The sequence below is a fragment of the Palaemon carinicauda genome, chromosome 6 (assembly GCF_036898095.1).
Source record: "Palaemon carinicauda isolate YSFRI2023 chromosome 6, ASM3689809v2, whole genome shotgun sequence".
NCBI classification, from domain to species: Eukaryota; Metazoa; Arthropoda; class Malacostraca; order Decapoda; family Palaemonidae; genus Palaemon; species Palaemon carinicauda.
This window is the reverse complement of record NC_090730.1, coordinates 115,427,041-115,440,069: the sequence shown is the minus strand read 5'-3', so window position 1 is coordinate 115,440,069 and position 13,029 is coordinate 115,427,041. Positions and strand designations below refer to the sequence as shown.

At 41.1% G+C, this 13,029-nt stretch overlaps 1 protein-coding gene across 1 annotated transcript in view; it reads left to right on the top strand.

Moving 5' to 3' along the window:
• LOC137642625 (ankyrin repeat and SAM domain-containing protein 3-like) overlaps positions 1 to 13,029 on the top strand; it is a 136,298-nt gene that overhangs the window by 22,470 nt on the left and 100,799 nt on the right. The window contains exon 3 of the mRNA XM_068375335.1: positions 10,009 to 10,207. Coding sequence (XP_068231436.1) covers positions 10,009 to 10,207 — 199 coding nt within the window. The remainder of the gene's footprint in view (positions 1 to 10,008; positions 10,208 to 13,029) is intronic.

The window sequence follows — 13,029 nt, the reverse complement described above, 5'->3', positions numbered from 1 at the left end:
CAATTTTTCTATTTTCCGGATAATTCTCTTCTCTAGAGCCCTGCAATCAGCCAGCAGACTTGAAAAATTCATCAGTCAGGTGAATGACAAAATTGGGAAGACTTTTCAAGTGTATTCTCACAAAATGCAAGTAAAACTTTTGGTACAAAATAGTAAAAACTACGACACGTTTCGAGGATAAGTCCTTCCTCGTCTTCAGGTAGAGAGTGAGGTGGATGCTGCAGTCGGGTGGTATATATACCCAGGATCAGGATTACAAGTGAAAGTGCTCGAATTTTCATTGGTTTTCATTGGTTGATCGGAGCTGGTATGGTATGGTGTCTGGTGTACGACGATCTCGGCCGGGAATACCAGTCTGTGACGTCATCGGGGGACCTGAATTTTGATTGGCTGAGGTGTGCTCTGAGCCAGCCAGGCTGCTCTCCCGCTCAGAAAAGTGTCCCACATGGCTGAGATCATTTCCTACTTCGGCGTCGAAATTCGGGGTATTTTCGTGGTTGGTAGTGTCTTCATTAGGTCCTCCTTGATGGGGGTTTCTTGATGTATCAATACGACAGCTTGATGGTAACAAAAACATCTCTTGGGTCGTATTAGGGGTGGGTTTATCTCGCTGTATCAGTAGAGCTTCTAGGATGCGTAGACGTCGACTATCTGGGACGCTACCAATAATCTTGGTGTTACTGACAATATCAGCTCGACAAGTAGGGGTGTTATGTCTTTGTAGGGCATGATTCTTTATAGCCCCTTGCTGTACGTGGCAAGAAATTCTCTTGGAAAGACGCATAGTTGTCATGCCAATATAATTCCCGGGACAATCACGGATAGGGCATTGATACGCGTCGTAGTTTTTACTATTTTGTACCAAAAGTTTTACTTGTATTTTGTGAGAATATACTTGAAAAGTCTTCCCAATTTTGTCATTCACCTGACTGATGAATTTTTCAAGTCTGCTGGCTGATTGCAGCGCTCTAGAGAAGAGAATTATCCGGAAAATAGAAAAATTGGATAAGAAAATAAACTCTGCCGATGCAGCCATTACTTTTAACTCAACCTGCCTAAAAGAGGGTCTCCTACCACAATAATAATAATAATAATGATAATAATAATAATAATTATGATGACAGTAATAATAATACAGTATTAATAAATACTACTGTATTAATATTCAATTTTCAATATTAATCTTACCCGATGATCATGTAGCTGTCAACTCTGTTGCCCGACAGAAATCTACGGTCGGGATACGCCAGCGATCACTATACAGGTGGGGGTGTACACAACAGCGCCATCTGTGAGTAGGTACTCAAGTACTTCTTGTCAACAAGAACTCAATTTTTCCTCTGTCGTGCCACCGGCAAGACCTACTAATACGCCGTCCCTAACTGGATTTGTTTTCACAACTTTTTGGTGAAGTACACTATTCCAGTTTTGAGCTTTCGCTATGCAGGGGTTTTATCTTCATTTCAAAACTTGAACTCGTTTTGGATAGATTTAATTATGGTGACGAAGAGAGTATGGACTCTCTTTCACTTTTAAATGGCCGACCCTTCCCTTAGACGGAAGTGTTGGTGTCGAAGAGAGTATAGACTCTCTTTCACTTTTTATGACCGACCCTTCCCTTAGACGGAAGTGTGTTTAGGTTTTTGGTAATTTTGCTTAACAAAGTTATAGATTTAGTTTATATCTCTCCGCCATTTATAGGCATCTTCGATTAACTTTCCATTTATTATAAACTTATAAAACTTAATTTTTATGTTTGTTTATATGCGACCTTTCCTAATAGTAGGCGGTCCTTACTTGGAACCGAAGTTAATTAACATTGAGCCCGTACATATCGTATTTCCTGTTAAGAATTTATGCTATTTTAATTTTAATGTTTTTGAAAGAATTTCTTTGATAGTCTCGTACTGTTTTCAAAGATGAACTAACGTTTAGTTTAGTCTCCGCAGTTGTTGACGTTCAGAACGTTCAACATGCGCTCTATCGTTACGATAGAGAGAGAGTATTTCATGGTTTCACGTTGCAGTAAGAGTAAACCGATTCTAGCGTTTCGTTCATTCTTTCTTAGCTTAAATGGTTTAAATTCTAAATAAAGGAACTTTTTATTTGGGAAACCTTTCAGTTTTTTCCTTTAGCAAATAATATGTTTTAACGATATATAATTGGGCTCTTCTCTCAGGTTCTAAGTCAAGAGAGAGAGAGAGAGAGATAGAGACGGAGGGAGTGAGAGGAGAATAAACGTTTCGTTCAAGCGGGAAACGTTGTTCTCGTTTTTTACTCTTCTCCCTAGTCGCTATAGGGGAAGAAGGTAAAACGTTTCTAGAGTTTTATTCTTGTTCCCAGGCTTTATGCGGTGAGAGATTTTAAACGTAGTTTATTTGATCTAGTGTTTAGTCTCTTTTCCAGCCACTGAATTCTTTATCTTTCATTATGTTTTTCTGTTACATTGTAAAACTGTTTTCGCAATTACTATCTTTTAATGAAGGATAGGATTGCTTGTTTCAGGTACAAATCACTTAAAGTTTCGAGTTCAGTGAAATAATTGCAAACAGAAAATCAAAAGTGATAAAGTGATATGCGCAAAGTGTTACAGTGTTGCGTTCGAGGGTTCGTCTGTTCGTGCCAGTTGTTCACCTAGTCCGATACCTCTTACAAGCTCCCAAGCCCAGGGGAGAAGTAATGTCGAAGGACTTATGGGTTCCACAGGTCTTGATCGACGAACAGACGTTTCCCTCCATGGTTTCGGGTGTATCTACACACGTTGCCGACGGGATCACCCCACCCACACAAAGACGAGAGAGCCCATTTATTCCTCGTCTGCGGAAGAGGTTTCTCGCAGAAACCATGGACCAAATCTTGCAGCTTTTAAGTGCAAGTCGGTCCCTTCCGCGCAAGTCCAACGGCTTAGGTGTAGCCACTGGGTCAGTTCGGACTCGCTGCAGTACGACAACTGCACACCTCCCAAGAGAGGCAAGGTGGTACCGCAACAGGCAGTAACTCCGTCTGTTGCCGCACCAGCTGTTTTAAACCCTCAGTCACAACGGACAGTAGCTCCGTTTGTTGTTGTCTTTCATAGACCCTAGTGGTCCATGCTGCAGACTATACAGTCTCAGCTTGCTCCTTCATGCAGGAGTATCGTGCTGGAAGGTTGACAATGCACCTGTTAACCTACAACCCGCCGAGGTTGTGCGCTCAGCAGATACTGCGGCTGCCTGCTCCCACACTCCACCTGTGAGAGCTCCACCTCCGATGCGCAGTCCACCCTGCCAGACGCATGTTCTTGCTGCACCTTCCGTTGACATGCGTGAGCTACCGCATCAGCAGTGGGAAGGTGCTGTAGAGCTGCCGGGTTTCCAGCTCTATGCGGCATTCTCCGCAACCCATGCGGCATGCTCCGCATACCATACAGCATGCTCCGCATACCATTCAGCATGCTCCGCAACCCACCGCAGCCCCTCCCACGCACCAGCACTCTGCTTTTGTTGTTGCCAGCTCCCACACTCCGACTGCGGAGAAGGTTGACGATGCACCCGTGGGCCTACACCTCCCACGGTTGTGCGCCCGGCATGGCTTCCTGCTCTCACACTCTTGTTGTGAGAGCTCCTCCACCCATGCACAGTCAACCCTGCCAGATGTATGATGACTCCCACACACAGAGCACTCCGTTGCCGTGCGTGAGCTACCACAAGCTGCCGTGTTTTGACACGGTGTGTCAGCCTCCGCAACACACTGTGGTTACCGCCACTCGCCCGCAGCTAACTAGTCAGTCAGGAGTTGAGGCTTCCCCACACAACTTTGGTTGTTGCCAACTCACAGACTGTCAAACAGTTACATGACGTTGCCTTCTGGTCTGCTACTTATACACCAGTGCTGTATGTCCTCACGCTCCTGTTGTGGTTGACAGTTCAGTTTTTGACAGTTCACAGACTGTCAAGCAGTTTCATAACGTTGCCTTCTGGTCTGCTGCTTTTGCACCAGTGAAACCCTCACTGAGAGAACCTAGCTTTTCTCGGATATGGTTCCTGTAGATGAGAAAGTGCTGTTCTCCCTCCTTCTGATATTCCCTTGAGGACTCTGTCATTTGGAGAGGAGCCTTAAGCTGCTTAGCCTCCTATGGACTTTAATTTAAGCATAACATGCTTCCAGGGAGGGTAAATGGTTCCGCTTCAGTCGCTAACCCCGTCTGTTGCCACACCTGCTCCCATAGACCTTGGGCTTTGTTGCAAGACATGCAGTCCAAGCTTAGTCCTTGATAGAGGATTTTTTACGGAGAAGAACCTTCTTGCCAACGACCTTCCTACCGGTTGGTTGTACGCCCTGTTGACGCTGAGGTATCCTACTCACGTCCGCCAGTTGAGATGGTTCCTCCACCGGTGCGACCCAGTGTGGGTTGCCAGTCGCACGTTGACGTTAAGCTACTCTCGGAGGTGGTTGTGGACGTTCAGTGTGTCACTGGGAAGACGTTCAACAACCAGCAAAGGTGACTTGTTGTGACGCAGTGCGGCAACCTCAGCAACCCGATAAGGGGTTGTCTGTACTACCCAGACAGTCTAGACAGTTTCGGGTTGTCGCTGTACTTCCTCGCATCCCCATGGTTGACAGTTCACAGACTGTGCAGCAGTACCATGATCTTGTGTCCGGCTCCGTCACGCATCCACCAGTGCGACCGGATTCAGCGAGTCAGACGTTGCCCACTCCGTTGCCGTTTCCTCATCAGTTTCGGATGAGGAACCCTCTGATGAGAACATGGCTGAACAAGAAGATCAATCCCCAGCCCTGCTATCCATCCAGAAGATGCTGAAGAAGGAATACGGCCCTGTCAGGCTGTGGATGAGTCTGGTTAGGACACTGTCATCCGTGGTTCAATTGGTGTCACTTGGAAGACTACACCTCCGTCCTCTTCGGTTTCATCTAGCTCTTCACTGGAAAAGGACAAGACGCTAGAAGCGGTCTCGATCCCGGTTTCCGGAAGATAAGTCTGGTCTAACCTGAGGAAAGGACTTTATCAACCTTTTATAGGGTCTTCCCCTGACTGTTCAGACTCCCAACCACGTTCTCTTCTCAGACGCATCGGACGTAGGCTGGGGTGCGACCTTAGGCGGTAGGGAATGCTCGGGATTATGGAACTCGAGTCAAAGGACAATGCATTTTAACTGCAAGAAGCTTCTGGCAGTACATCTGACCTGGAAAAGCTTCAGGTCTCTCCTTCAAGACAAAGTTGTGGAGGTCAACACGGACAACTCCCTGCTTTGATGTTCATCTCCTAGCTAGGAGGGACCTACTCTCTGACATGGTGCGAGTTCGCTAGTGACCTCCTCTCCTGTTCAACAGGTCTAGACTTTTCACTAGTAACAATTTCTTCCAAGGCAACTTGAATGTCTTAGCAGTTTGTCTCAGTAGGAAGGGACAATAATTCCAACATATTGGACCCTCCACAGAGATGTATGCAAGAGACTTTGGGTCACCTGGGGCCAGCCAACCATAGATCTCTTCGCAATCTCGATGTCCAAGAGGCTCTCAATACTTTGCTCACCTATCCCGGACCCAGCAGTGGTTCTTTTAGATGCCTTTCTACTAGATTAGTCTCATCTAGATCTATATGCATTCCCTCCGTTCTAGCTTGTCAACAAGGTACTGCAGAAGTTCGCCTCTCACGATGGGACAAAGTTGACACTAGTTGCTTCCCTCTGGCCCGCGAGAGAATAACTTACCGAGGTACTTCGATGGCTAGTAGACGTTCCCAGAACTCTTCCCCTAAGGGTGGACCTGCTACGTCTTCCACGCATAAGAAGGTACTCCAAGGCCTCCACGCTCTTCGTCTCACTGCCTTCAGAGTATCGAAAGACTCTCGAGAACTAGAGGTTTTTCGAAGGAGGCAACCAGAGCGATTGTTAGAGCAAGGAGAACATCCACCCTTAGAGTCTACCAATCGAAGTGGGAAATCTTCCTAAACTGGTGCAAGTCAGTATCCGTATCCTCGACCAGTACCTCTGTAACTCATATAGCTGACTTCCTCTTATATCTGAAGAAAGAGCGATCTCTTTCAGCTCCCACTTTCAAGGGTTACAGAAGCATGTTGGCATCAGTCTTCCGTCACAGAGGCTTAGATCTTTCCAACAATAAAGATCTACAGGACCTCCTTAAGTCTTTTGAGACCACGAAGGAGCGTCGTTTGGTTACACCTGGTTGGAATTTAGACGTGGTTCTAAGATTCCTTATGTTAGACAGGTTCGAACCACTTCAATCAGCCTCCCTGAAAGATCTCACCTTTAAGACTCTTTTCCTGATATGCTTAACCACAGCTAAAAGAGTCAGTGAGATTCATGCCTTCAGCAAGAACATCGGATTTTCATCCGAAACGGCTACATGTTCTACATCTTGGTTTTCTAGCCAAACACGAGCTGCCTTCTCGGCCTTGACCAATATCGTTCGTTATTCCAAACTTATCGTATGGTTGGAAATGAACTAGAAAGAGTATTATGTCCTGTAAGAGCTCTTAAGTTCTATTTTAAAAACCTTTACGAGGCCCGTCTGAAGCTTTATGGTGTTCAGTTAAGAATTCATCTTTGCCTATGTCAGAGAATTCTTTATCCTATTATTTTCAGACTGTTAATACGAGAAGCTCATTCCCTTCTGAATGAGGAAGACCAAGCTTGGCTGAAGGTAAGGACACACGAAGTTAGAGCTATCACAACTTCCGTGACCTTTTAATAAAATAGATCTCTGCAAAATATTTTCGACGCAACCTTTTGGAAAAGCTAATCAGTGTTCGCGTCTTTTATCTTAAGAATGTCCAGTCTCTTTACGAGAACTGCTACACTCTGGGACCATTCGTAGCAACGAGTGCAGTAGTGGTTGGGGCTCCACCACTACAATTCCCTAATTCCAGAACCTTTTTAATCTTTCTCTTGAAATATTTCTGGGTTGTCCGGAAGGCTAAGAAGCCTTCCGCATCCTAGTTGATTTGGCGGGTGGTCAAATTCTTTCTTGAGAAGCGCCTAGATTAGAGGTTGTGATGAGGTCCTTTAGTATGGGTTGCAGCCCTTCATACTTCAGCACCTAGGAGTCGCTCAGCATCCTAAGAGGATCGCTAGGCTCAGTAAGGAAGACGTACTTAAAAAGGCAGAGTAATGGTTCAAGTCGACTTCCTTACCAGGTACTTATTTATTTTATGTTTGTTATTTTGAATAACGGCTAAAATAAGATTCGGGATACTTAGCTTCTTTGTTAACATGTATGCTGGTCTCCACCCACCACCCTGGGTGTGAATCAGCTACATGATCATCGGGTAAGATTAATATTGAAAAATGTTATTTTCATTAGTAAAATAAATTTTTGAATATACTTACCCGATGATCATGAATTTAAGGACCCGCCCTTCCTCCCCATAGAGAACCAGTGGACCGAGGAGAAAATTGAGTTCTTGTTGACAAGAAGTACTTGAGTACCTACTCACAGATGGCGCTGTTGTGTACACCCCCACCTGTATAGTGATCGCTGGCGTATCCCGACCGTAGATTTCTGTCGGGCAACAGAGTTGACAGCTACATGATCATCGGGTAAGTATATTCAAAAATTTATTTTACTAATGAAAATAACATATCACAATCACTTTAAGCTCATGCAACATATACTGCATAAAACTTATCTCGAGATATTATTTCTAACAGGCACGATTGCTAGAGCCCTAAGGGAGGAGAACAAAAAAGGTAAAAAGCCAGACATTCCAAGCTTTCATTCTTGAATTTATGTTGCAAACACTAAGACAAGATGCTTCATGTCCCATGGGAGAGTTAGGCTCTCTACACAATCTACTAAGTAGCTACTACAGGTCCTAAGGACAATGCATTCAAGGATTTATGGCTGTATTCCCACGGAGTAGGCAGTGAAGGTGGTCTGGCAACTCCAAACTCATGCCTTCAATACTTGCACCATGAACAGATTCCTAAAGGCGAAAGTGGAGCTGATTCCTCTGACCAATTACTTAACAATAACTTATAATAGTAATAATGATAATACAGTAATAATACACATACATATACCATGGCACTTCCCCCAATTTTAGGGGGTAGCCGACATCAAACAAATGAAACAAAAAAGGAGACCTCTCCTCTAATAATAATAATGATAATAATAATAATAATAATAATAATAATAATAATAATAGTAATAATAATAATAATAATATATACTTCTGTATTACTACTCATATACAGTATATACATATACAGTTAACTACTGCACTGTAATTGTCCAATGGCTACTTTCCTTTTGATAAGGGTAGAAGAAACTTTCTAGCGATGGTAAACAGCTTTCCTATGAGAAAGGCACTTAAAAAATCAAACCATTGTTCTCTAGTCTTGGATAGTGCCATAGTCTTTGTACCATGGTCTTCCACTGTCTTTGAGTTAGAGTTCTCTTGCTTGAGGGTACACTCAGGCACACACTTCTATCTTATTTCTCTTGTTTTTTTTAAGTTTATATTTTCATATATGAAAGATTTATTTTAAGGTTGTTGCTGTTCTTAAAATATTTTATTTTATTTGTTCATTACTTCTCTAGTAATTTATTTATTTCATTATTTCCTTTCTTCACTGGGCTATTTTCCCTGTTGGAGCCCTTGGGCTTATAGCATCCTGCTTTTATAACTAGTGTTGTAGCTTAGCAAATAATGATACAGTAATAATAATAATACTATAAGTGGTTGTAGTAGCCTGATGGAAATGTTCTTGCCTGCCAATCTGTTGTTCAGGATTTTGAAACCTATTCAACCTTGATAGTTTCTTGTAGTGTCTGCAACCTCACCATCCTAGTATAATAGGGATGGGGTTCTTAGTCATCAACAGTCAATGCCTTGACCTCCTCAGGTCCAGTTTGGTGGAGAAAGTGCTTGGGTGTTGATTATATGCATAAATGGTCAGTTTTTAGGACATTATCATGTCCCATTTATGAGTGACCTGTAAAACCTTTAAAGATTGGCTGTGTTGAACTTCTTGCCTACCTCTCAGGAAGGTGATGTTGAGGTTGTGGTTGTATTGGTACTCTTCCATTCATCATGCAGTATCCCTTGAGGACTTTGCTCTTTTGAGGGAGACTATAGCCAAGCCATCTGGGGTAGCCATGCCATTTGCCTTGGGTTTGAAGAAGTGACTGCAGTAACCACCAGCAGCTTTTTCCTCTAGAAGGGGTTTGGATCCTGCTCCATTCATTCTTGCCATTCCTAGACTCATTCCAGGAAGGGTGTTAGGAGGAAGAAAAGCCAGGGAACCATAAAGATTTATGTCCCTTGCTGTCAGTAAGGAGGAATTCCTTTTCTTGCGCATTCCCTCCCTCTTCCAGCCAAATCCTTTCATTACCTACCTTCTAGGTTCCATCTCCAGACAAGTGAGAGAGGTCGAGCAATCCGTGATTTTTGCCTGGAAGTCTCTTATGTCTACTGTGAGCTTTTCACAAGTTGTTGCAGGGAGGGAGCATGAGTCTGCACTCATAGCTGAACTGGTACTTGTCAGGCCACTTTCATTTAAAACATTTGCTCTATGCTTAGTCTTTAGGAAGGAAGATGTCATGTCTTTTGGTGACTCATAGGACATATGTTATAGTGCAGGCCTTCCGTCATTCGTAAAGCGCCTCTTTCATTTTTGAGGTGTCCACACAAGTGTCCACCTAATTATTAAGCTTAGGCCATTTGAAATAACCTCGTTCTCTTTCCAGGGCAAGATCTAGACTACTCTTTTATTACAATCTGACGATTGTGATTGAGGAGAGTCTGATCTCACTCCTTAGCAAAGGACAATACCTGGGAAGCTTTTGACTGGGAATATGGAAGCTTTTTGACTGGGAATTTTCCTGTACTCATATCAGTAAACTCAGAGAGGTAGCTTCAATAAGTACTAAAATAATTCATAATTTTATCTGAAATAATTAGTATTATTTATAATATGATCTGTCTTCTGGTGACAGTAGAATACTTTACTATAGTATTGCACATTTATTTTCTATATTTTACAGGGATAAAAGTTATTGTGATAAAAGGAATAGAAGTGGGTGGTCTGCTCTAATGTATGCTGCCCATTATGGCCACATGGACACAATTAATTTTCTTCTTGAATCGAAGGCATCTGTTCATATTAGGAACCATCAGGGTTGCAATGCCCTCATGGTTGCAGCCATGTGTGGTAATGATACTATTGTAGAAATATTGATAAAGGTTAGTAAAAAGATTTTACTCTCATTATTGTAATTTTGTTTACATTATTTTATTGCATGTACAGTACTATATTACAGTATTTACCTACTCAATTTTGATTGGTGAGAGACTTTTTCCCAAGACCATTTATGATGTGGTAACCTTTAAGTTAGAAAAGTTCAGATTATAGACGCTATTATCAAGGATAATGATATATTGAGTAATAATGGGTCAGTTACATTTCATTACATGGTTTACTTAAATTGCTGCTCAATTATTGACCTGACCTTATGTTCAATTAGTGCCCATTTAGACTACAAGTTCTCAAACTTTCATGAACCCTGCAGTTGCTCGTATAGGAACTTCTCTGAGGTGTAAGGAATGAAATTCACTGTTGTAAATATATTTAGGATGTCTCTATAAACAAAAGACTAAAGTATATACTTTAGACTCACATTTAGGCCTACAACTATCTTACAAAGAAACATCTTTTTAAGAGGAGTGCATTCCTAAAAAAGAAAATAAACCAACATGTCTGATAGTTCCCTGGTAGGACAAGATTCTCATGGAACCGAGAAGAATTATTAGAAACTTTTATGCTGAGTGCTAATTTAGCCTAGCTGGTCAAGTAAAGCATTATGAAAGGATTGAGGAGAAGTCTAGAGTATATCAATGGCATTAATGCCAAAACTCCAATAAGGTAATTATGGAAAATTATACACAAGTTGAATTGAAATTCATATCCGAACCCTTTGAAAATACTGTTAATGTTTAGATTGAGCAGAATTGAGAGGATTAGGAAAACTTTTCTAAAGGCTTCAATATTAAAAATTAAAAATTTGTGACTTCCAAGTTACATAGCCCTTGACCCCAAATAACAAGAAGCAATGCAGTTCCAAATTTACTTTTAAGGGAAATCAGAGATGCCTAGAATTAAGAGATCAGATTAAAGGAAGCTAAAGAGGCTTTAGATATACAAAATGGCTTAAATTGCGAATCTCTTATAAAAAGGTTTTAAACAAGTGATTTATTCTACAATGGAAATGTTGCAAGGCACCTTGAAAAGCTTGACTAATAATCAGAGGTGAAAGCCATTCAATCATCCATAAAGAAATTGCACACATCAAATCATCCTGATAGGAGGACTAGCATAATTTTAACAATGGTACATATTGGTAATACTATACTAATAGCATTCATAAATATTTACTTCAATGTGGACATGGGAGACATGTCCTATTGTGTAACTTCTTTCTTATGGATCTGTTGACAAAGCATTTTGATTTATTGCCCTTTTTATGAACAGTTAATAAGAACTATCTTGATGCATAGTAAGTTTGTGAGTGAGGTACTGTACTCAATGATGATTTTAATAACATCCTAAATAAAATTTTTACTTTAAAATTTGATTACAGTAGTGACATGTTTCCAAGCTGTACTAGAGTTTTATCATGTAATGCATAGATAGCCTTAATGTTTTAAAGCACTGAATGGCTGAAAGGACCATCATTGCTTCTTATCCTAAATCTCATTAAACTTACTCAAAAATTAATTCTGGAAATAATTAACATAACCATTGTGGCACGTGGAAGGTAATAACTTTTTTATTTTTATGAAACCTCCCTGATGTTCATATTGCTTCTACATGAAGCTGTGTTTACATCTAACTCGAAATAAAAATTTCCCAGTCTCTCCCCTTGCAAAATGCTTCTCCCAGAGTCTTCCCTCTGGGATCCACCACTCCATCTGGCAGTAGATGACAATCACATAGTTGATGATACTTTATGGCATATTACTGCTGTATCTCCTATTCAGTTTTCTCATGGCTGATGTATAAATAAGACGTCTTCGTTTCGACCCGCAATTCAAATTGACTTACAGTCGATTTTGGACTAATCAATCTGATTGTGATTCAAACCAACCTTTCTTGGCTTTATATAACAAATGTATACCGTAATTACTGGCCGCTGCAGTTTTGTGTTTATTTGTAGGGAAGAATGTGGTCCACTCACTTTCCCTCTTCTTTTAAAAGTTATTTCAGATGTTAGTTGAGTGTATAGTAATTCAGCAATTAGTAACAGGGTAAATCAAGAGAAGACTAAGAACACTAGGCTAACTAGTTTCTTAAGTTTTGCATAGCAATTCCGTTCTCTTCTTGTGTTATCTTTGTTATTTCCACAAACTTTCTGCTTTACTGACCACTTGAGTTCTGAGTTAGTAGGTGATCATGTCAATCCTTTTTCATACCTTTATTATAACGTGAATATTTTATGAAAATAATTAATTCCGCCAATAAAGTTGGAAGGAGGTCATGTTTTACCCCATTTGTATGTGTGTGTGCATGTTTGTAAACAGCTTTCTGCCCAATTATAATTGTAGAGTAATGAAACTTGCAGAGATTACCTGTTATATAAAAAGCTGGAAATTATTAAATTTTGGAAGGTCAAAGTTACAGTCAAGCAAAATGTCTAATTCACGTAATCAGCCATAAGTTTGGACGTTGTTGTCACTAAGACTTCAAACTTTGCTCATATTTAAGTGTATGAAAATCCACACCAATTAATACATGTTAAGGTTGAAGGTCAAGGTTAAGTCCAAGGGTAAGGTCAAGCAAAAGGTCAAATTCCGGTACTCAATCATACGGCCATAATTTTAATCGTGAAGTAATTAAACTTGCAGAGATTTTAAGCTGCTATGTAAAGAGCTGTTAAGGTCAAGGTCGAATCCAAAGTTAAGGTTAAGCAAAATGTCAAATTCTGGTCATCAACCATATGGGCACAATTTTAATTGTAAAGTAATGAAACTAGCAGGGATTTTAATCTATTATGTAAAGGGCTGGAAAT